The sequence below is a fragment of the Xyrauchen texanus genome, chromosome 4, assembly GCF_025860055.1.
Source record: "Xyrauchen texanus isolate HMW12.3.18 chromosome 4, RBS_HiC_50CHRs, whole genome shotgun sequence".
NCBI classification, from domain to species: Eukaryota; Metazoa; Chordata; class Actinopteri; order Cypriniformes; family Catostomidae; genus Xyrauchen; species Xyrauchen texanus.
In genome coordinates this window covers 25,439,814-25,462,746 of record NC_068279.1, presented here as the reverse complement: position 1 = coordinate 25,462,746, position 22,933 = coordinate 25,439,814, and the positions used below count along the sequence as shown (strand labels likewise).

At 41.7% G+C, this 22,933-nt stretch overlaps 1 protein-coding gene across 3 annotated transcripts in view; it reads left to right on the top strand.

Moving 5' to 3' along the window:
• The window catches only part of LOC127640510 (oligophrenin-1-like), a 46,357-nt gene that overhangs the window by 13,535 nt on the left and 9,889 nt on the right, over window positions 1-22,933 (top strand). The window contains exons 9-21 of one of the 3 annotated variants that reach the window (XM_052123125.1): window positions 353-453; window positions 550-641; window positions 813-891; window positions 1,016-1,049; window positions 1,790-1,852; window positions 3,345-3,419; window positions 3,924-4,008; window positions 4,701-4,759; window positions 8,235-8,340; window positions 9,685-9,844; window positions 10,047-10,179; window positions 12,865-13,191; window positions 19,690-19,813. In XM_052123125.1, coding sequence (XP_051979085.1) covers window positions 353-453; window positions 550-641; window positions 813-891; window positions 1,016-1,049; window positions 1,790-1,852; window positions 3,345-3,419; window positions 3,924-4,008; window positions 4,701-4,759; window positions 8,235-8,340; window positions 9,685-9,844; window positions 10,047-10,179; window positions 12,865-13,191; window positions 19,690-19,813 — 1,438 coding nt within the window. Of the gene's footprint in view, window positions 1-352; window positions 454-549; window positions 642-812; window positions 892-1,015; window positions 1,050-1,789; window positions 1,853-3,344; window positions 3,420-3,923; window positions 4,009-4,700; window positions 4,760-8,234; window positions 8,341-9,684; window positions 9,845-10,046; window positions 10,186-12,227; window positions 12,294-12,864; window positions 13,192-19,689; window positions 19,814-22,933 lie in introns of those variants that run through there. The other 2 variants (XM_052123118.1, XM_052123134.1) reach the window with 2 other exon arrangements.

The window sequence follows — 22,933 nt, the reverse complement described above, 5'->3', positions numbered from 1 at the left end:
TCATGTTTAAAGCTGACTAGAAGGTTTAGAAGCAGAAATGTGCATTTTTGTTACAGCCCTTTCATACACAATTCTTCAGGAAAAGCATGTTTGCTATTAGATGTAATGTCCTTTAAAAATGACAAAAATTGACCTCATATATGTCAAAATATCAAGGGAAATTTGATTCCTCATGTCATGACCCCTTTAAATTAAAGGTAAGCCAGAATATTAATTTAGTTATCCAATCGTATAACAAAATATTTCTGTGTAAAAGAAAAGGCATTTTAGAGGGCAGCATCTAAACAGAGGACAAATGTTAATGAATACTGTATTTGTCAATCTTTCTGTCTGTCTCTCTCTCTTTCTCTAGGGGCTCTGGGTGTTACCTGGGTGAAGTATTATTGTAAATACTTCAAGGACAGCAAGTTATTCATTATGTTGCCAATGGAACAAAAAACAGGGACCAAACAGGTGCAACATTATTACAGATGAATGTATGGGAAATAAACATTACTATGTAAAGTATAAGCCCCTTTTTGTCATATTCTTTCTCTGTGTCTCTGTCAGACCACAGCTCATCTCACACTGAAGTCCTGCATTCGCCGTAAAACTGAATCCATTGATAAACGCTTTTGTTTTGACATTGAGACAAACGAAAGGTGAGACTCCGCATCAGGCTCACGTCCATGATATTTACTCATTCTCAAGGTTGTTTGCGCTCTCAGTGAAGTACAGGCATTTGTTTGATATTGGAGAAAATGCATGCAAGTGACGAGGCTTTAATTATTCAGAGATCCATTGCAGTGTGTCCATGCTTTGTGTTTCCATAGGTGCAGCCCTGTGCTGCTCCAGGCTATTTCTGAGGCAAACAGGAAGCAGTGGATCGAGGCCATGGATGGGAAAGAACCAGTGCGTATTTTTTAAAACATTATCACACCTCTCTCAAGACCCCTCACTGTCAGCCTACTGTATGTATATGATCATTTTTCTGATACTTACCTCATGAGTCATTTCTGTTGTTCACATTTTTCAGATTTATCATTCTCCAATACAAAAGCAGGCAGAGAGTAAGTATAAGATTAATTTGGATATGGGAGTATTATATTATCAGAGATGCTTATTTGTATCAAAAAAGTTACTAACATTTCTTTTCTTTTTTTTTTTATTATTATTTATTACCTATTTATGAGGACTTAAAGGACATTTAGGCTCTGTTATTCTCAATTCTCAAATTATTATTTATCACTATTTATCTACATTTAGGGTATGTACAGTGTTGGTAGATGGAACAGTGATAGTATCAGATGGTAATACCATGGGACTTTGCACTATAACATAGTACTGAATGAGGTACAGGTACTAAATGATTAGCATATTCATTATCATGTTATTTGCATTGAGCTACCATGATACATGTCCAAAAACCATGGTAACACCATAATGCCATCCTTGTAAAAAAGAAATAAAAAGTGTGACAGAACATGGTACAGTGATTGTATCAGATGTTAATACAAAGGTATTTTTGATAATATACTTGGTACTTCAAAATTCTTCCAAAAATACACGGTGCTATCATGGTACATGTCCAAAAAACATGGTAGTTACATGGTACTTTTTTATTAGTACATGTCTAAAAAAATATGGAACTGTAATACCACAGTAATGCATGGTACTTAGAAATGCAGCAAAACAGGTGCAACACACTAAATAGTGTAAAGTAACTTATTGAGAAATGCATATAGTAATGATGAACTGTGTTCTTTATGTGTAATATTTTTCTTTTTTTATTATTATTATTTATCCTCAGTGGAGCTGAATGGCCTGGGCTTCAAATTTGTCAGAAAATGCATCAACTTTGTGGAAACGAAAGGTGCGATCACATTTATTCCTTAGATTAACATAATATCAGTTACACTTATTTTAGTTTCTGGAAAAATATGTTTCTTATCTATTCTCAAATTGCTGGCTTTCCGGGTTACTGGTTAAGTCCATTGTGGGCGATTTAATATCAACTCTGTGTTTTTTTATGCACTTTCGTGGCCACCATATTCTGAACCTGCAAACTTTAATAAATAGATATGGGAAAGACTAAAACTGGGCCACTTTCATGAAACACCAGCAGAACAAATGTCTTAAAAAATTTAATGTGTAAATTGTTGTATTCAGTTCATTGCAACAATTTCTGCAAGAATGGATTTATGTTTCATGAATGTCAGTTCACTTTGCGACCATCTTTGGAATGCTACTGGGCAGCATTTTTCAGTGTTAACAAGCAGCATGACAGTCAGCTCATATCTATATGATCAAAGAACATATTTCAAACACTGGTATCACAAAATGTGCTTCTTTACCTAAGATTGCACAAAAAAAACAAAATGTTCTGGCTTGGTAACTAATGTGCATATCCGTTATTGAGTTGATTGGCTGCTGATATCTGTATCTAAAAGGTGATTGGCTCTTTTACCTGTAAGGCTGAACTTCCTATCTACATCCGTTGACCATTCAAATATCTCCCATTCATTTTAATAGAAGTGGCCCAATCTCTGCTAAAAAGTCTCTGATAAGGCCCAGTGTCACTATTATGTAATGTCTCGACAAGCCCTGCAGAGGGCAGCAGTGCTTTGTTAGCGTTTGTCTGAGCATGTCAAGAGCTGAGAGCACATTTGAGACAATTGTAAATAGAAAACCTCCAGAATGTGTTTGTTTTGTTGACCAGCTGCTGATATGGCCAAAGAATCTGAAACTCACACTTAGAAACATGCTAATATCAATGTTTATTATCGATATACTGTACAAATTAAAAGGTAAAAATATGCTAACAGACAGGCATTTGTACAACCTCTCCCTCTTTCACTATTTTCTATTTTGTGTGGACCGTAGGTTGAATGCACTGGACCATTTTGGTCTTTAATTTTACGACGCTAGATACTGTTACAGCAAGACAGTAAAAAAAATGATTTAAGATGTTGCTCATTCCCATTAAGAAGCTTTTATTCGAACCGTAGCATTGACTAGAGGAGGCGAGTGTGCAAACGGTTGTGTTTTAAGTGCTGATGTATGCGTTCGGCAGACTCTGAGTATGTTGTTACACAGATTTACCCAGGCGTTAAAGTCCAGCACCATCGTCTGGAACAACATGGTGTACATTAACAATCAATAAACTCTGGCAAGCTATCGTTTGAGATTATTCTACAGCTAATGACGGCTGAGCACGAAATGAATGTGAACCAATTCCACTGCTTCTCTGTCGTTTTTTGGGGTATGCCAGGTTCTTCCATTTTCTCACTTTATAAATGATTATATCAGTTTCTCTTACTTTCTCATTTTGTTTTCTCTCTTCTTCTCTCTTTTTTTTATGCTAGGGCTGACTCAGGAAGGAGTTTACAGGACGGTCGGCAGCAACATTCAAGTACAAAAATTTCTGAATGCATTTTTTGGTGAGGAAATGGCCAAAAGAACATCTGCCATGTGTGTATGGGGAAATACATACAAGCATGCTCTCACACACAGTTGTACCACTCTTTCGCAAATACAGACCACTCATTTCATATGACCAGTGGTGTATTTGCGAATGTAGATGTCCAAACAGTTGTAAACTATTAAACCAGATTTACTCACCAACAATTACAAGCTAATATACAAGTCTTTAATCTCATGTCAAGTAACTTTTCACATTTTGTGTGAACGATAAATTGAATGGCTCTTAAGTCCTAAGTTGGAGTGAGCTCTTTGAGTTTTTTAGTAGCGTTCAATTAGCGTTGCGATGGAACACCAAAGCAGAGATATATGTCCATGAGAGTGACCTTGAGTTGTAACAAACTCCCCGACACACATGCCCACATACTGAACAACAACAGCCCTCTGAGAAAGGCCATTCATCTCACTCTTTCTCCCTCTCTCTCCCTCTCCGTGTCTTTATATCTCCTCCACTCTCTCTTTAGACCCGAAGTGTCCAGGTGATGCAGATTTCAGTTCTAATGATTTGGACATTAAGACCATTACTAGTGCCTTGAAATTCTATCTACGGTGAGTAAGGGGAGTACACACACAGTTTTATTTGAATGTTAAAGGAATTGTTCCCATAAATATTCTGTCACAATTTCCTCACCCTCAAGTTGTTCCAAACCCTTATGACTGACATCTAGGTTCTGACTACTGTTTTCTACAGTTTTCCATATAATGAAAATGAATAGGTACTGAGAATGTGCAGCTCCAAAAATGATAAAAACAAAACAAAATTATAAAAGTACCATGCAAGTAGACAAAACAGTTAATGTGCCATACTGTGTTTTTTGTAGTCGATCCCTTTTTGCAAGGAATAGACCGATATTTGCTACAAAAAATTGACACTTTAGTTCCCAAATCTAATTCGGGTACATTCAAATATGGCGTGTCAAGACATGTTGCATCTAAGTTTAAAGTCGGTGACATCAAATGGTTCTGAAATGTCTTGTGGTCAATCGTCAATGACTTTTTAATGTTCCATATATGAAAGCACCCAGACGTACTGTAAAGTTAAGAGCTTTGAAAGATTGTAATTTTCCCATTGACTTTCATTGTATAGTAAAGAGCATCTTGGGCATTCTGCCAAGTATCTATTTTTGTGTTTCAAAAAAGGACATGAGATAGTGATGACAGTTTTCATTTTGGGGTGAACCATCGACAATTAATGTTTCGTAATTTGATATATTACGTGTGTGCGTTTGTATTTTTTTCAGGAGTCTAAGTGAACCGCTTATGACCTACAGTCTGCACGGGGAACTGATCTTAGCAGCAAGTATGACAGCAAACACATAAACATCCAGACATGCAAACGCACATCCCCATCATTAGACGTGGACAGACACACGCACTTGCTTGTTTTTATATGTGTTTTCCATCTGTTATGGGTCACTCTAGTTCAGCAGACCGAAGTACAGCAGTGAAATAGTGGAAAAATATGACTGCAAGTGAACTGTGTATTCTTACAGAACTAAACCTAAAACACAATACCCTACCGCACACAGAATCAAGGATCCGGATAATTTTATTTACTTTGTCCTTTTGATTAAAGCCACTCGGGACTGTGTAATATAGTGATTTTACTACATAGATGTTCTCACGTTTAAAACCCCCATAACGCATGGCCTCAAGTGGCTTATTGCTTCAATAAAATGCAGGCAACAGTGATATAATGAGAACAGTGTTTCTCAACTGGTGGGTCCAATCAAACTCTATGGTATTTTGGCCTAAATTCATGGACCACAAGAAGAAGCTGGCCAAATAAGACCAAATAATATATGCTAATATAGTAGGTAGTGCTGCCCCCTACCAAAGATTTTCCTTGTCGACTAGTAGTCGTTCATTTAAGCCATTAGTCTACTAGTCGTCGCACGTTTATGATATTAATTTAAATGCTTATATGTTGGGGGGCATCAGAAAATGGTTTAAGTTCCAGGTCTGAGAAAGAATGTTATCAGTAACATTGCTAACACTGTTCTACATTACAGAGAAATACTAAACCGCAATAATGAGCCTTTAAAATATAATTTTTACAAGCGCACGCACAAAGAGAGCCATAGCAACAACGGCAAAAGCGGTAATGATCCTGAATGTGTCCAAAAAACGGCAAGAGATTGTCTGAACATGTAGTTCATTTATAGAGAGAAATGCACATTTGGGTTGAGCAAACAGATGTTGATCTCCGGAATTGACGATGGTCAGAGTGATCGCCAATAGCTGATGCCTTTTACCTTGTTAAGACAATATTTGGCTCGTTTTCCCATTAGTCTATTAAATTATTAATATTATTATTAGACTATTATTATTATTATCAAATTAATATTACAAATAATTTGCCCGTAGACACAAAGACACACACTTGAAGAAACGCTCTTTATTATATTATTATGAACAGATGACAGAAAAGCCGTCTATGCGCATGCATGACACACTGATACAGAGGCATACAGTCTTGTGGAACACGCGCATCTAAGGCTCTCACTCTTTGTTTCTGTCTTCCAATTTAAAAAAAAAATGTTTTATGAGAATGCTGCAAATGACTTCAGACATCTCAGTTCAGGAGATGCTTTGAGTTCAGTTCACTTTATTTCCACAGAGCAGGTCACTGTGAATACAATCTGCAGCCTGTAAAATAATACAAACTATATCAAATAATACAAACTATATAAAAATAATACAAAAACACAAACCATGATTTATATTTCCGTGATTATTATCTTCATTATAATTATTATTTTTACATTTATAATTGTTTTTAGGTCTTCATGTTTAGATGGATTCTTGCATGGAAAGGTGGTTACATATATTATTTTTTCACTTTATTATTTATTAATTTGCATTTTAATTTCGTTTGGAGTGCAATTTGAATTTAGAAATGTATTTGATTTAAGTTTTTCGTTTTTTTTAAATAAATAATTTAATTTTCATTGCAAAAGCAAGAATATTCACTAATCCCTCAGCCTTGTGGTTTCGATATAATTGGATACACACACACACACACACACACACACATATATATATATATATATATATATATATATATATATATATATATCATGAAGGAGGAAACTAAATTAATTTATTCTCACACATTATATATTTTCCTGGTAACGAAATACCCAACCGGTAGAGAACACACGTAAAGCCATCTTTCAAAAAGTTGAACAACACACATTTTAAATGCACTTCTATTTTTCCAGTTTCATTTGAACTTTTAGTTAAAATAAATTCAAAATAAAGTTCAAAGTTTGAAATCAAGGTGTCTTTCTTTATTGTGTAGGCTTAACCATAAACATGTTTACTGAAATTTATCCCATAGTACCACCTAGGGTCCAACCAGTGGTAATACCTGTGTTCGTCGTTTTCCTGCAGAGTTTTTTTATCTGACCAATCAAGACTTGGTCGACCAAGACTCTTCTCATCAACTAATAGTTAGTCGACTATCAGGGGGCAGCCCTAATAGCGGGACACCATTGATACCATTGTTCAATATCAAGTTATATTTACTAAGAATCCGAATAATTATTTTTCATTTCATTAGCCGTACTCTAGGCTGTTTCCAACATGGTATCTTGATGCTTTACCCCTTTAAAGGATTATTTAATTAATCTAATTTATTTCTCTAAAGTATTGCTTTTATTTTCAATTTACTGCTTCGTCAACTCATGAAAATAGCATTGAAAAAATTGTTTTAAGAAATGCTCTCATGTTACTTTAAGATAACGATTGGATACAAAAACCCTACACAGCTGAGGAGTTGTTACCTAGGTTACTGTCGTTAAAATTGGTCAGATAGCTTGTCACCAAAAGTGGAAGGGGCCTACATTACAAGTGTAATGAGGCAAAGAAATGATGCAGTGCTAAAAGCTGTGATCTGTGGAGGGAAAGACCTGCATTACTTGGCTGGAACAATACGTTAAACCAAGGGATGTCACCCTCAACTAACTAATTTTAAAACGATGCCATGTGTAGTAAAAATGCCGGCTTTGTTCTTCAAGGGTGCTTTAGTACGTCCAGAAGAAAACGTTCTACTTCTTCCATAGTATAAATCAGGCTTTATTAAACATTCACTTTCCTTGCCTCTTTTCCTTTCCTTCCTGTGACTTCATTTGATTCTTTCAAACTTGAAATGGCCTGCAACTCATAAAATCACTGTATAGAGTTCACAAGTACACTTGTGGTTTCCACTTCACTGATCTTCCATAAATTACACTAGTACAGTTAGCCAGTGGCTGTTTTCTCAGATAAAGCTTTGTTTATCCCAGACTTTACTATAAATGCCTGTGCTGATCCTATTAGGGTTTTACAAGTTATCTTTAGACATGTTGAAAGATGCTCAGCAAACAGCCATATAATGCCACATGAAAAACAAACAAACACCTCTAGAAACCAGTAGCTTGCTAACACAGGCAAACACTCTAATAGCTTTAACAGCTCTTTTAGTCTTAAAGTAGGTGGTGCAGTTCACTGACATGTACTGTCTACTTGGTACTGCCTTCACCCTGCATTTTTCAAAGTCTTTTTGTACTTGGCACAGTGAAATGGGAGTCAGAGCAGGTGAAAAGTAGCATGGCAGGGTGGGTGCAACTCTATTCAGTTGAAAAGAATGTGACACAGCATTTATGTTGATGATGATTCATTATGTGAATTGTGTGTGTGTGTGTGTGTGTGTGTGTGTGTGTGTGTGTGTGTGTGTGTGTGTGTGTGTGTGTGTGTGTGTGTGTGTGTGTGTGTGTGTGAGAATCTTTCAGAGTCTGAGAATCTGGATTATCGATTAGGGGCGGTTCACTCTCTTGTTTACAAACTTCCAGAGCGGAATAGAGAGATGTTGGAACTGCTAATTAAACACCTAGTCAGGTAACACGCATGCATGCACAATGTGGACTAATGCACACACACACACACTCAGACTGTGGTTTTCTAACCAGTACCCAACCCGCTTGAGTGTACCTTTATAATTATATATTTGAGCTGTGTTTTGGTTACTGTGACAGGTTGTGTGTGTGTGAAAGCTTTGTATTCTAACATACTTGACAATAAATCTATAGCCCCATGTGTCATTTTGTGTGCGTATGCTATCATACTCACCCAGCATGTTCAGACACTAGCTCAAAGTCACAAACTTGGAAGTATGTATGGTATATAAAAGGCTGGTTTATGCTTCATTTTTCTGCATGTCCTTGCCTTTCAAAGGATACTCTTTTGACCGCAAGCCCATACTGAACATTCAACATAATCACCCTGTGACTTTGTGATACTCAGTCTGCGTGAACTGTGCTGATGATGGAATTCACGGAACTACACGTCACGGATAACCATAGTATACTTCAGCCTTAAAGGCTAATTAAAGTTAGGAACAATTTAAAATAGCTTGAAGTGATTTAAGCTGATAATGTTTCAGTTTCAAACGAGAATGGATCAGCACATGATTTACTGTAGTAGCCATTTAGCAGACATTTTTGTCCAAAGCAACTTACAATTACTGTAGATGTTGACCGAACTATTGTTTTTGCTAATTACTTTGTGCTGATAACAGCTTTTGGAACTATCAATATGTACAAAAATGACCTCTAGATGTGACACAAAAAACAATGACTGATTCCTTTTGGGTGTTTGTTGTGACTACACCCAGAACAGAGCCGGACACCTGACACTTCAGTTATTGCTGATCGGCATAGAGAAGCTAAGGGAATCAAGTTTTTTCATATGTTACACTAGTAGAAAGACCAGCTAAACCACCAATTAGGATGGTTTATGCTGGTTGGGGCTGGTTTAGAGCAGCATAGCTATTTTTTCAACAGCAAAACTTAGCAGGGGAAGCTAATCAACCAGTATGGTTTATCTGGTAGCACTGGCTAACCAAGGAAGGAAATCTTGCTGGTTAAGATAGTTTTGTTAAAACACCAGCACACAAGCATTCCATGCTGTGGACCATCATTCAGAACACAACATGCTTGTGACAAGCTATGCTGTTTTCTTTTTCAGCAGGGTAGTTGGCATTCGAATCAGCAAAATCTATTATCAGTTGACTTTTACTTACAGTTCACTTAAGACAATCCCCCTTGAGCGGCCTGGGGTTACATGTTTTGCTCAAGGTCATTATGCTATGAGCTCACGACTCACCTCTTTCAGGGACCAAATCAACAACCTTTCGGTTAACAGCCATGAGCTTAACCCACTGCACTTTTATTTTGTTTTTAGTGTATGCAGCCAAAGCAGTGAAAATCGGATGACTGTGTCAAATATGGGTGTAATATTTGGCCCCACTCTCATGAGAGCAGAAGAGGAGACGGTGGCAGCCATGTTGGATATAAAGTTTCAGAATATCATCATGGAGATCCTCATTGAGGGTTATAACAAGGTCAGAGTTGCCCCTCTTTAACTGATCATGAAAGAGTTCATATATATTTATTATATAGGAAAAATTATTATTCACTGAAATTAGTAAATTATAAATATCAGACTTATATTTAAGTTATTATTTACGGCAATGAGAAAATGATGACCGATATTTAAGATATTAATTACTGAAATCTCTCTCTGAATATTTTTTATGTTGTCAGATCTTCAAGGGTCCTCCAGAAGAAACCACACTGCCTCCTATCCCGCCTCCAAGGGTGGCGCCACGGAAACGGCAGCCAATTACAATCTCAAAACGCCCACCCCGTCTTTACCCTGCCCTTCAGCCTCCATCTTGTGAGAGTAAATAGCCATCTGCATCATCGTTATCGTCATCATCATCATCATCTCATCATTATTTATTGCATTATTTTTTGCCATGCCAGTGATCAGTGCAATTTATATTTGTCATATACTTGCTAACTTCAGCATTGATGCCAATAAAAGCTGAAACGTTTTAATAAATTCTGAGCCCTAATTTTATAGAGATCTACAGAGCTTAAAAAAGTCCCCTGACAGCTGATTTAAAACATACTGTATTATGTTTACCATATATAACAAAATATGTTTTAAATTTTAGTTTTTTCTATCTTTCTTCTATTAGTCCTTTCCATGTTCTCTGTTTGCTTTTACCTATCTTTTTGCAAAACTATTCTTGCGCTAAGGGCTAAAATACAATACACAACCAAACAACTAACATCTTAGTAAGCACACAAACATTACAGTTGATCAGGTTTCATATGTTCTGGAAGAGACTGTGGACTGGATCTGTTTCTCTTTAAGAGCTTTTCTTTAAATGAGGAAAATGCAACCAAACCTCCCCGATCTCCCTGTCACATTCACACACACACTTTCCTAAATCATGCCAGTTTAGGAGCCCTTTTATGCACATTGTGTATCCTGGGATTAAATCAGGGTGTGTATGCGTATGTATGTCTGCCATCATAAATGTTTGTTCTCTGACATGTGTCCTCCCCTCGTTGTAAGTCGTGTTATGTAGTGTTTAACAACAGCCAAGCTAATAGTGCACTCACTAGAGCAAGGAAACTAAACGACTACCTGCCCCTCTGCACCAAGTGTGTGTGCGCATAAGTGCCTATGGGACTGTGTGTGCGTGTGCGTGCGCGCGCATGCTTGCATACTTGTATTCTTTATGTGTATTGCCAGTGTTGTTATGCCATTGTGTTTGTCCTATGTGTGCTTCCCAGTGTGTTTGAGAGCTAATGCCTGCATGTGTTTATGAGTCTCTCTCAATCTGCTTTGAATTGGCTTTTGGACTTCTTTCCACTAATAAGCTATTTTCATTATTAACATCTGAGCTTTTCATTTCCCTCTTAATCAAAACTGAATCCATGCATTAATTCATTAATATGACTCTCTGGTTCATTTGTATATTAATGAGATTTGGCTCATTAAAGCATGCTAGATCCTCTGTTTGCTTGTTCAAATCATTGAAATAAAATTTCCATCTGTTGCTTTTTTCAATCAAATTTATCTTAAATGTATCTGTTATTTATCATAACTGATCACTGCCTGATAAAAGATGTGTGTGTGTGTGTGTGTGTGTGTGTGTGTGTGTGTGTGTGTGTGTGTGTGTGTGTGTGTGTTTGTGTTGGTTATTAGTTGTAGTAGTACTCTAAATCTTACACACTGCATCAGTCAAATCACCCAGCTGTGTGTGAGCTAACTAAACTGGACATGAACACACATTAACATTTTGGCAGGGGTTCGCATTCACACCCACATGGGGCTAAGTTTACACATCAGTTACAATCCAAGATCCACTCAAAATCAACAGGTGGCTCAATGCTCTTTCCCACATACACACACACACATACACAGCTGTCTACAATTATGTCCTTGGTTCTCACATGACCACAGAAACCCCTTTGTGTTTCCTATCGATTTCAACCGTTCACACTATAAATCAGATTCAAACCCTAGTGTAAATCAGTTTGTATTTCATGCATATCCTTTTAAGCTCAAGTTTGTTTAAATATATATATAAACTAATCTGTATTTTTGTCTTGTTGTCCAGTTAAAATAACCATAAAACATCCATAAACAATACTTTTACTAGTATATGACAATAGGCCTTGTTATGAGACTAATCTAAATTTTGTTAGGATTATACTAATGCCAGTAGGGTAAAAAGAAGGTTGTTTTTCCTCTAATATAAGTTTATTACTTTTACCTTGTTGGCAAATACGTTTTCTTGCCAAAACCACACTACATTTTGTTAGTCTTTGTTAGTCTTTTCTGAAAACAAGACGTAATATATTTGTCATCTTCTCAAGTAAATATATATATATATATATATATGTGTGTGTGTGTTTTTTCCTCAGACATTTTTCCTCAGTACACAAAGCAGATAGCAAGAGAGACCTTTCTCTGCATAATGAGGCCATAGGGTAGGCTGTTACTGAACTGAAATGATACCCTTAGTTTATCTCTAATCATAGATATGAGCTAAAGAGACAATTTTTACTTTAATAGACACACACAAAAAAGATTATTCCAAGTATCGAAAATGTCACGTGTTTATAAAGAGTTCACAAATTATAAACCACATGCTTTTAAAAGAATTCAAATCCTGGTGAAGGTGGCCTTTGACTTAGCTGATAACAATCACTTTGTTTGGTTTAAACAGTCAATCTCTTCCACAGACACTTTGCTTTTGATATAAAGCTCCCATTATGCATTGCAGGGCTTGTATTGTGGAAATACAAGAGGACAGAGTGCCTGACGAGCTGTTCTCTTTATTCATTAATCAGACCTGTCAAGGTCCTTTACAAGCCAAAACTACAGGAACAGGAAATTTAAAATTTTAATAGCACCCTTGATAAAATCTTCTCTCAAGGGGAATATGCAGAGTTAAACAGTAACAAATGTGTTTCTGACCTGCCTGAGTTACAAAAGATGTTACTATTTTAGTTCTGTTTTATCTCAGCTGCCAGCATTCATTGACTCTTTGCTTTACAGGGCTAGAGCAAAATGGTACCACCCACAACGGAGGGGAACCCGAGGGTAATACCAGCCTCACCAGTCCGGTTCCACACCAAAGAACGAAACTGGCACCTCCTTCCTTCTGTCCTCCATCAGTCCCTCTCTCCTCGCCAACATCTCGGAGGCCAGATCTTCCCAAAGCTCTCCGCCCCTTGGATTGTGATGATGATGCCAAGCTAGAAATTAGGATACAGGATAATCAGAGGTCGAATGCCATGGTGACAACCAATGGGGAATTAGGAGCTTCAGTGAACCGAGCTCAGTCTTTCCAGGGAAGGACACCGCAGCCCAAAGGGATTACCGGTAAACAAGCAACACACAAGATCAAACTTTCCATTGCCCAGTGTGATGTGAAGAAATGGGTCTTAACTGTTTTGCTGTTCATTGCCCATAATAAATGTTTTAATATATTGGATGCAATATTAAACTCACACTTTTTAAATATGTAAATCTTATTAGTATTAGAACTACTTTGTGTTCACATGCTTTGTTGTCGGAAAGAACAGGAAACATAGACGATGCCATGTTCATTCATACATATTTCTTAAGAAACTTTTTATTTTGACACCATAATATAAATCACTCTGTTAGCTTGATAACAGTAATGTATTTTTGGTGAAATACAAGCTATTTTCACAGTGTTAAAATGTACAACATGCATAGAATGGTTGCTGATATACATAAATGCATATAACCAAAAACGTCATGGTTACTTGTTGTAAGCACCGTTTCCCGATGGAAGGAACGAGACATGGTGTCAATTGTAGTGACACAAGGGGTCTCTTCTGAGAGCCTCACGTACCTCTGAACTTGAACTTGAGAAAAGGCCAATCAACACGACGTCTCGTTCCTTCCATCGGGGAACGGAGGTTACAACAGTAACCATGACATTCCCCTTCTGTCACTCACTCGACGTTGTGTCGATTGTAGTGACACGCCACACGGCAAAACGCTATGCACTGAGCCGTGACACAGCCTGTTGCGTGCTAGAAGCAGCTAGGTCGGGTGCACATAACCCTCCCCAACGCCCCCAATAAAAAGTGTCATATACCGCTCTTAGGTTCCCTGTACCCATACGGAAACAGGCAACATGACTTGCATGGGGCTATCCTAACGCTATAGATGCGTCGGGGAATGCGTCCTTTCTTGTTCCTATTCTTTCAGGGGGAAAAGGCCCTGTGAAGACCACGACCTGCCCAAACTGAGGGGAGGTAACTTGTGACTAATACACACCGGGGTTGTCAGGCCACCCATGGACATGGTACGGTGGTAGATCCTGCCTGCAACGGAGTAGTTGCTACAGACACGGCGAACTGGGGGCAGCGAGGACTACCCCAGGGAGACTTCGGGTCCTGCCAGTGGGGGGACCGTACCACGGAAAATACGTAACAGGGAGTTGCCTGAAGCGGGAACTATGCCTGTGGAGCCCAAGCCCAACACGGAGCACTCGACTCGTGGTGGGTCTGGCGGCGAATTCCTCTGCTGAATCTGCGGCCAGAGGGCTAGGGAGGAAGAGCATCAAGGGAGCGATAGCTTGCTGGCTCACCTGGAAAAGAAGGCGCACTGGAACAGCTTGGTGAAGGGTGCAAGGCAATTGTAACAGCCGGTCGGTTGTTCCGTATTACCGAGTTCTACCAGCTCGGACCTGTCAAAACATGGGACGAGACCGACTCAACCCTGAGGTTGTAGAACTTAGCAAAGGTGTTGGGTGTTGCCCAGCCCGCTGCTCCGCAAATGTCTGCTAAGGAGGTGCCTACGTGGATACCACACCTCTCGTAGAGTGTGCTCGAACCCGCGCGGGGGGGGTCATGGCCTGGGTGTGATAGGCTAGAGAAATAGCGTCAACAACCAACTGAGACAAAGAGCTGCTCAGAGCATCTAAAGCCCTGCGTGCGGTCCACATAGATACGCAAAGCACGTACCAGACACAGCAATAAAGAGGCTGGGTCTGCCTCCTCCCGGGGCACTGCTTGCACGTTCACGACCTGGTCCCTGAAGGGGGTCATAGGAACCTTGGGCACGTAGCCCGGTCGTGGTCTTAGGATGACGTGAGCATCAGCCGGACCGAACTCCAGGCAAGTGTCGCTGCCAGAGAACGCTTTCAGGTCTCCAACCCTCTTGATGGAAACGAGCATGATCAGGAGGGCGGTCTTCCAGGAGAGGCCTTTGAGCTTGAAGGTGGTCTCTGAAGGCCTGAGAGGACCACTGAGAGATCCCAGGAGGGGAACAGGCTTGGCCGTGAAGGATTTAACCTCCGGGCGCCTCTAAGGAACCTGATAATCAAGTCGTGCTTACCTAGGGACTTGTCGTCTACTGCGTCAGGGTGGGCTGCGATAGCAGTGACATACACCTTCTAGGTGGAGGGGGACAGCCTCCCCTCCAGCCTTACCTGCAGGAATGAAAGCACTGACTGAACTGAACAAGTGGGAGTTGTCTTGGGAATCAAAGAGGTCTATCTGTGCCCTGCCAAAGCGGCCCCAAATCAGCAGGACCACCTGGGGGTGGAGCCTCCACTCTCCGCTGAGTGAGACCTGTCGCAACAGCGCGTCCACTGTCGTTTTGCGGTCGCCAGGGATATGAGTGGCGAGCAGCGACCTGAGTCGCGGCTGATTCCAAAGGAGGAGATGGCGGGCGAGTTGTGACATGAGACGGGAGCATACACCGCCTTGGCAATTTATGTACGCTACCGTGGTGGTGCTGTCTGAGCGGATTAAGACGTGCTTGCTCTGAATCAGCGGGAGAAACCTCCGCAGGGCAAGGAGTACAGCCAACAACTCAAGGCGTCAACTGAGAGGCGTCTGTGGTGACCACGACACGTCTGGACAACTGTCCAGAAAATGGAGATCTGTCCAATGGTTTAAAGTCTGACGGCAGGAAGGGGTGATAAACACACGGTATGTGCCGCAGCGCCATGCCCATCTCGGGAATCGAGTCTGAAGCCAGTGCTGGAGCAGTCTCATATGCATCAACCCGAGCAGCGCGACCGCGGCTGAGGATGGCATATGCCCCAGGAGCGGAGCGAAAACCGCTGAGGTGGGAGCTTGGCGAATTGAATCGCATAGCCGAGTCGGATGGTCCTGGCCAGCCAACGCGACAGGCTGGGAAGCTCTAGCCATGCATCTCCTGAGGCTTGGGTGCTAAGAAAAAGCTCAAAGCACTTACCTTGCTCCGTGCACCCTTCAGGGGGTGGGTTGTAGACAGAAGAGGGAGTCCTGTAGGGACTTCTTCGAGACTCGTCAGCGCTGGCCAGCCGGAGCTGGGCAGTCGTGGGTCCGGAGGCGAGATGGCCGCGTCCGGAGAGCCGGGACTGCAAGGTTTTGGTGCAGGGGTGCCGTGACACCGGCACGTGCTGGTCTGATGACCCAGGAAGTGAGGACATCGCTCTTTTATTGAAAATTTGGGTACCACAGCCCAAAAGGGGTGCGGCGAAAGAAAAAGGGAGAACTGAGGATTCTCCTCCCGGCCCTCCACCGGAGGATGGAGTGGTCTTGCTACCATCTCCGGAGCAAACGTCTGGCTGTTTAGGGGCTTTACTGGCCCTACAAGAGGTCCTGGAGACGGGGGCCGTATGCTGCCTGCAGGGTGCTCGACGCTGGGGCTGAGAACTGGGCCTAGGTTGAGGTGGAGCTGGCGTTTTTTTCTTCGCAGGGGGACACCCACTGCAAGCAGACGGGGGGCGGCCTGCACTGCGACAGCGCGGCATGATGTGTGAGATCTCCTCTGTCTGTTTCTTCACGGCCGAAAACTGCTGGGATAAGTCGTCGACAGTGTCGCCGAAGAGAGCGAACTGGGAGACAGGGGCGTTGAGAAACCTGGTGAGTGCCCTGGCTTGGTGTACCTGCAGGAGAGCCATGGCATGCAAGGCGGAGGCGGCCTGTCCATTGGCGCTGTAGGCTTTCTCTGTCAGTGACGACGTTGTCTTACAGGCCTTGGAGGGGAGTACCTGACGGTCCCGCCAGGTGGTGGCGTTCTCGGGATACAGGTGGATCACAACCACCCTGTCCACCTGAGGGACCTCCGTGTACCTGTGGACCGCTCTGACCGTCGGATCTGGAGAGATACCGGCCACATCCAGGAACTACACAGCGGCGGAAGGGCATCTTTACAAAGACGCATCCTGAAAAGGACGTTCAATGCACGCTTGTGTGTTGCTATTTACCAGAAAACAAAATCTTTTAGAGGAAAAAGAAACTCTTTTTTTCTATCAACTCTTTTATGAGAGAGTTGGCAGAGTCTTTTATGAGCCAGGGGCAGAGTCTGCACAGCGTGCAGAGAGGAGAAATCCACTGGAATGTGCCGTCAGATCCAACAGAAAGCTCTCTTGCAGAGGTGAGTGAAGCAGTCGTGACACACAGCTCGCTGATCACACAACCGTTCGGCTCCGAAGAAAAAATATGTCTGGCATTTGCTCGCCCGCTCCCTTTATGTCCGGGGGCGGGGCATTAAAATTCTTTCTGCCAACTTGACATTGGCCTTCTCTCAAGTTCAAGTTCAGAGGTATGCGAGGCTCTCAGAAGAGACCCCTTGTGTCAATACAATCGACACAATGTCGAGTGAGTGACAGAAGGGGAATGGAAAGAGCTAACAATTTGCTGTATATAGAAAAATGAACAAAACGTCATTCACTACAGAAACTACTCTCCTCCGCCATGTTGAAAGTTTAGGACTCCTCCCATCCCGGAAACTCGGTATCAAAATTATCTAATAAATTCGTAATTATGACTTGAGGGGACATTCATGTGCAACTTCCAAGTGTGAAAACCTGTATTTATGATAATTCCAATAGCACGTGAAGGCAGCATTAACCACTGGAGTATTATGGATTACCTTTATGGATGTTTTTTATGGATGTGATTTTTGGAGCTTCAAATGTTTGGCACCCATTCGCTTGCATTGTATGGACCAAAAGGGCTGAGAAATACTTCTAAATATCTTCATTTGTGTTTAGCAGATTAAAGAAAGTCGTACACACCTGTAATGGCATAAGGGTGAGTTAATGATGAGAGAATTTAAATTTTGGGATGAATTATTCTGTGGCGGCAGGGGCGTGGTCGAGCGTTCATACGGAGAGAGAGAAAGCGGTTAAGATGCATACACCTAAACCAGATAATGATTAACACCTGTTTCCAATTGCAGTAAGCTTGGGGAGAGCAGTATAAAAAGGACAATGCCAGCGGTAAGAGGCAGAGAGAGCTTACCCGTCTGATGCAGACTGTGTTGTGTTAAGCTAATGAGTATGATGCAGAAAAGAGGTTTTGAGTTTGTTAATTTAGACCTGAAGGACGCATACTTCCACATCTTGGTTCAGGTGCGTCACCATTACGACAAACGCCTCCAAGCTAGGCTGGGGTGCCGTGTGCAATGGGCAGGTAGCCACCAGTTCCTGTACGGGACCACGACTGTTGGCATATCAACTGCCTTGAGTTGTTGGAAGTACTGCTCACCCTGCGGACGCATGTCACAACTCCCCTCCGTCTCCTCCTCTGGAATCAGCATAGACTGAGGTCGCTGCGGGCCACTCACATCCTGGGCAACCTCAATGCCACAGTGGACGCGCTGTCGTGGCAGGTGACGCTCAGGGGAGAGTGGAGACTCCACCTCCATGTGGTCCAGCTGATATGGAGTCAGATAGGCAAAGCTCAGATAGACCTGTTTGCTTCCCGAGAATCCTCCCACTGCCTGCTCTGGTATTCCCTGACAGGGCCCCCCCTCGGCACAGATGCGCTGGCACAAAGCTGGGCCTGGGGGCTGCGCAAGTTCTCCCCAGTGAGCCTACTTGCACAGACCTCGTGCAAGGTCAGGGAGGACGAGGAGCAGGTCATCCTCGTGGTGCGTACTGGCCCACCCGGACTTGGTTCTTGGACCTCACGCTCCTCGTGACAGCCCCCCCCTGGTGAATTCCCCTAAGGAAGGACCTTCTTTCTCAGTGAAGGGGCACCATTTGGCACCCACGCCCAGACCTCTGGAACCTCCATGTCTGGCCCTTGGATGGCACGACGAAGACCTAAGCGGCCTACCATGGGCGGCGGTAGACACAATCACTCAGGCCAGGGCTACGAGGGAGCTTTATGCCCTGAAGTGGCATTTGTTCACGAGTTGGTGTTCTTCCCGAGGCGAAGACCCCCAGAGATGTGCAGTCAGGTCAGTGCTTTCCTTCCTGCAGAAGAGGCTGTAGGGATGGCTCGACATCCACCTCGAAGGTGTATGTGTCCGCCATAGCGACACACCACAACACAGTGGATAGTAAGTCCCTAGGGAAGCACGACCTGATCATCAGGTTCCTAAGAGGCACCCAGAGACTGAATCCTCCTAGGTCACACCTCTTCCCCTCATTGGCTCTCTCTATGGTCCTCCTAGGTCTTCGGAGAGCCCTGTTTGAGCCCTTAGAGTCAGTCGAGCTGAAAGCCCTCTCCTTGAAGATGGCCCTCCTGACCACGCTCACCGCGCCTCTTCCATGTGCGGCTGGTGAGCCCACATGGCGTGCTTGCCACATGTTAACCTCCCCTTCGGGCAGGAAGTGGTCTCTGCCAAAGTAAAAGAGCACCTTCCCGGCACGAATAATAGCGTTAGTTGGCCCCAGCCGAATCTAATACTCTGTGGAGAGAATAAAATATATGCTCCCATGCTAGTTACATCTACCGTACAACAACAAAGTCAGCATTCCCATCTGATCCACACACACACACACACAGTGGTCCTTATGTAATGAATTAGTCAGTTAAACTTTTTGTAACAGGTGTGTGTGTATGTGTGTGTGTGTGTGTGTGTGTGTGTGTGTGTGTGTGTGTGTGTGTGTAACAGGAGAGGGTCAGGGGCTGAAAGGACGATCTTTCTCAGACAAGAGTTCTATCTGCCGGCCACCCACTAGACCACCAGACCCGCCATCCCGCTGCCCTGCTAAAACTGAAGACACACCAGCATCATAGTAAGTAGTATACATTCATCACTTCAAACCTCAATTTATGGTGATGAGACAGTATTTATTCAGACTTTCATTCTAATGCCCTTGTTGTACTGAATTACAAATCTTGTATTCATTTTGTTCTGTGGTTTGTAATTAAAAGCACTTGTACTTGATATACATTTTTGGAATGTGACTTTGTGTTAGAGAGTATTAAAAAAAAAAAAAAACATGAAACCCGTTTATGCTGGTTTGGTGTGCTGGTCTTGCTGGTTCATGCAGTTCACATCAAGACCAACATGATCTTTCAGATGATAATGGTTAACATTTACATTTATGCCTTTGGCAGACGCTTTTATCCAAAGCGACTTACAGAGCCCTTATTACAGGGACAATCCCCCCGGAGCAACCTGGAGTTAAGTGCCTTGCTCAAGGACACAATGGTGGTGGCTGTGGGGCTTGAACCAGCAACCTTCTGATTACCAGATTACCAGTTATGTGCTTAGACCACTACATCACCACCACTGCACTAAAGCCAGGTGCACATTGTACGGTTTTTATGGTCCTTTACTATTGTTGCTTGTCAGACTGCATGTCCTCCCAGTGAGATCTTGGGTAAAAGCCATGGCACACTGAATTACATTATGTCAGATACACATCGTTGGCAAGACTATGGTCCCAATTGCACCGATTGACAGCATCGACGGGGTGTTTTATCTCATCTGGCCACTGTAGGAACAGACACACTGCATGACTACTAAATGAATAAATGTACGACTTCGATGCCTGACTGCCTGAACTCTGTCAGAGGCTAAGATTCACCGCAAAGCCAATTAATCTGCCTTCATTGAACATGTCACTAAACCATCCAATCCAAGACTGACATTTTTCACTTACAACAAGAGAAATATCTTATGTTCCTCGAAATTTGTCTCAGATGGCAAAATCTTGGCCAAAATCAAACAGTGTGAGCCTGCCTAAATTTTTTTTAAAAAGCTTGTTGGGAAAACCAGTACACATACAGCTCATGTTGGGGACCAGCTGGCAAAAGACGAGATATGCTGGTGACCAGCTTCTGATCAGCTGGTAATCAGTTTTCCATGGCCATATTTTACCATTTTGTAAAATCACATTTTATAGCTTTCAGCAATGACAGTGTGAAGTCTTTAGGGGTAAGAATATTCCAGCTTTGCACTTGGTTCAAGTGGGATTTTGGCTCATTCATACAGGAAAGTTTGTTCCAGATTCTTCCAGTTACTTGGTTGACACCTGTCCACTGCGATTTTCAAATAGTGCCACAGACTCTCAGTTAGATTGCGATCAGGCTTTGACTGGCTCATTTTACTTTTTTGTTCTTGTGCCTCTATGATGTAAATTTTTCTTTTAATCTGTAATCATTGACCTGGATGAACTTTCTCTCAAGCTTTGTTTTTGTTTTGTTTTTAAGACTAACGGGTTCACTTCAGAGTCTCAATTTGTGAGGTTGACTAGTTTATCTATATTTATTTTTCTAATACTGTATTTGTATTACCATTAATTATTTGCACCGCTGCACTTTGAAGGGGATGCGACACTGAGACAATTCTCATGCCATGAGTATTGCATTTTTAAGACACTTCATCAAATTAAGCACAGTTCAACTTTTAAAAACACATCTCGAGACACCTAAGCTCTGTTCCATTTTGTTGTGCTCCGTCCAGCTGTTTTTGAACATAAGAACACTCCCTTTGTGATAATTTGATCATAGCGTGGTGGATATAACGCTAAATCAGACTAATTATACAGTTCTTCCTTAAGGCTGTCTACTCAACTAGGAGTTCAGAGTTTTCCCTTATGACAAGAGATATCTTTTATGTTCCCTGAAACAGTTCTTGTTTAAACTATATATTGTTTGACTAGTCGATGATGAAAATATGTAGAGTTGCATCCATTTCCATCCAATCTTCCTTTTATTTAATGAAGATGGCCTGAGGTGAAAAGGGAGCCCCACAGCATGATGGTAGCACCACTATGCTTCAACAGTGATGTGGTATTTCTGAATTGTAGCCAGATTTGCACCAGTCATATTTCTTTTGGTAAGCCCTATCTTTGTCACATCTAAACAAGATCTGATCTTTTCCCAAATTGCTGCTGAATCACTATGATGCTTTTTGACAATCGCCAGACATGCTTTCACATGGTTCCTATTGAGGAATGGCTCCTTGGTACCACCCTCCCAAACAGGCCAATGTTATGCAGAGCACTTGAAAGTTTACTCTGTTTTCAACACCTGAACTCTGTAGTCCTTTTGAAGTGATTGTTTGCCTCTATGTGGCTCTCTCACAAGTTCCCCTTTCATACTGTTTTTTTCAGGGTTCGAATTATGATTTCATCTTTGTGGGGGTCTCTTAAAAAAAAAAAAGTAGCCTATAAGCAGGCGTGGTGTGTGTGATAAATAATTGCTTAACACTGCACTTGATTCTTTTGATTTCAATGTTTAGTAATACAGGAGTAGAGAAACGAGTAGACTGTCCTCTGATGATGTTTTTTGTTTTTTTGAAATAAACCCGAATTTTGCCAAAGTTGTACCTGATGTTGGTAGCAGTCTTTTTATTTTTGGTGGCATGGTTGCTGGTTCTGAACTTTACACTATTTCTAAAATATTCTAACTGATCCCCCAGCGTGAGTTATTCTAGGTGACTGTTATTTAGAACCTGTCACTTTAATGTTTCCATGGTGACGCATCATTGCTTGTCACGTTACACAGCGCAACCACAACACAGCGCTGAATGAATGATGATCTGCTTTTATGTCATTTTTCCTTTTTTATACAAAATATTCACAAATGTATTAGCTATAACATGAAACACTGATATTCCGATTGTCAAATATGTGCAAGTGGATGTGTTTTGTTGTTTAAACGCCTTTATAACGATAGCGTTAAGTTAGTTGAGCTGTATGTGCGATGGGCGGCGCCATGTTATTTTACAACACGTCAATTCCTCAACTTCTCACGAAATACATGAAAGTAAGTGGCCGGTGAACTGGGAGAAGAATAGAGTAAAATGTAAAGCTACTTACACAATGTGTATCTGATATGAAAACGTGTCTTATTGTAACGTAACGTTAATGGAAAGGATTATTATTGCCGCTTCCCTAGACATC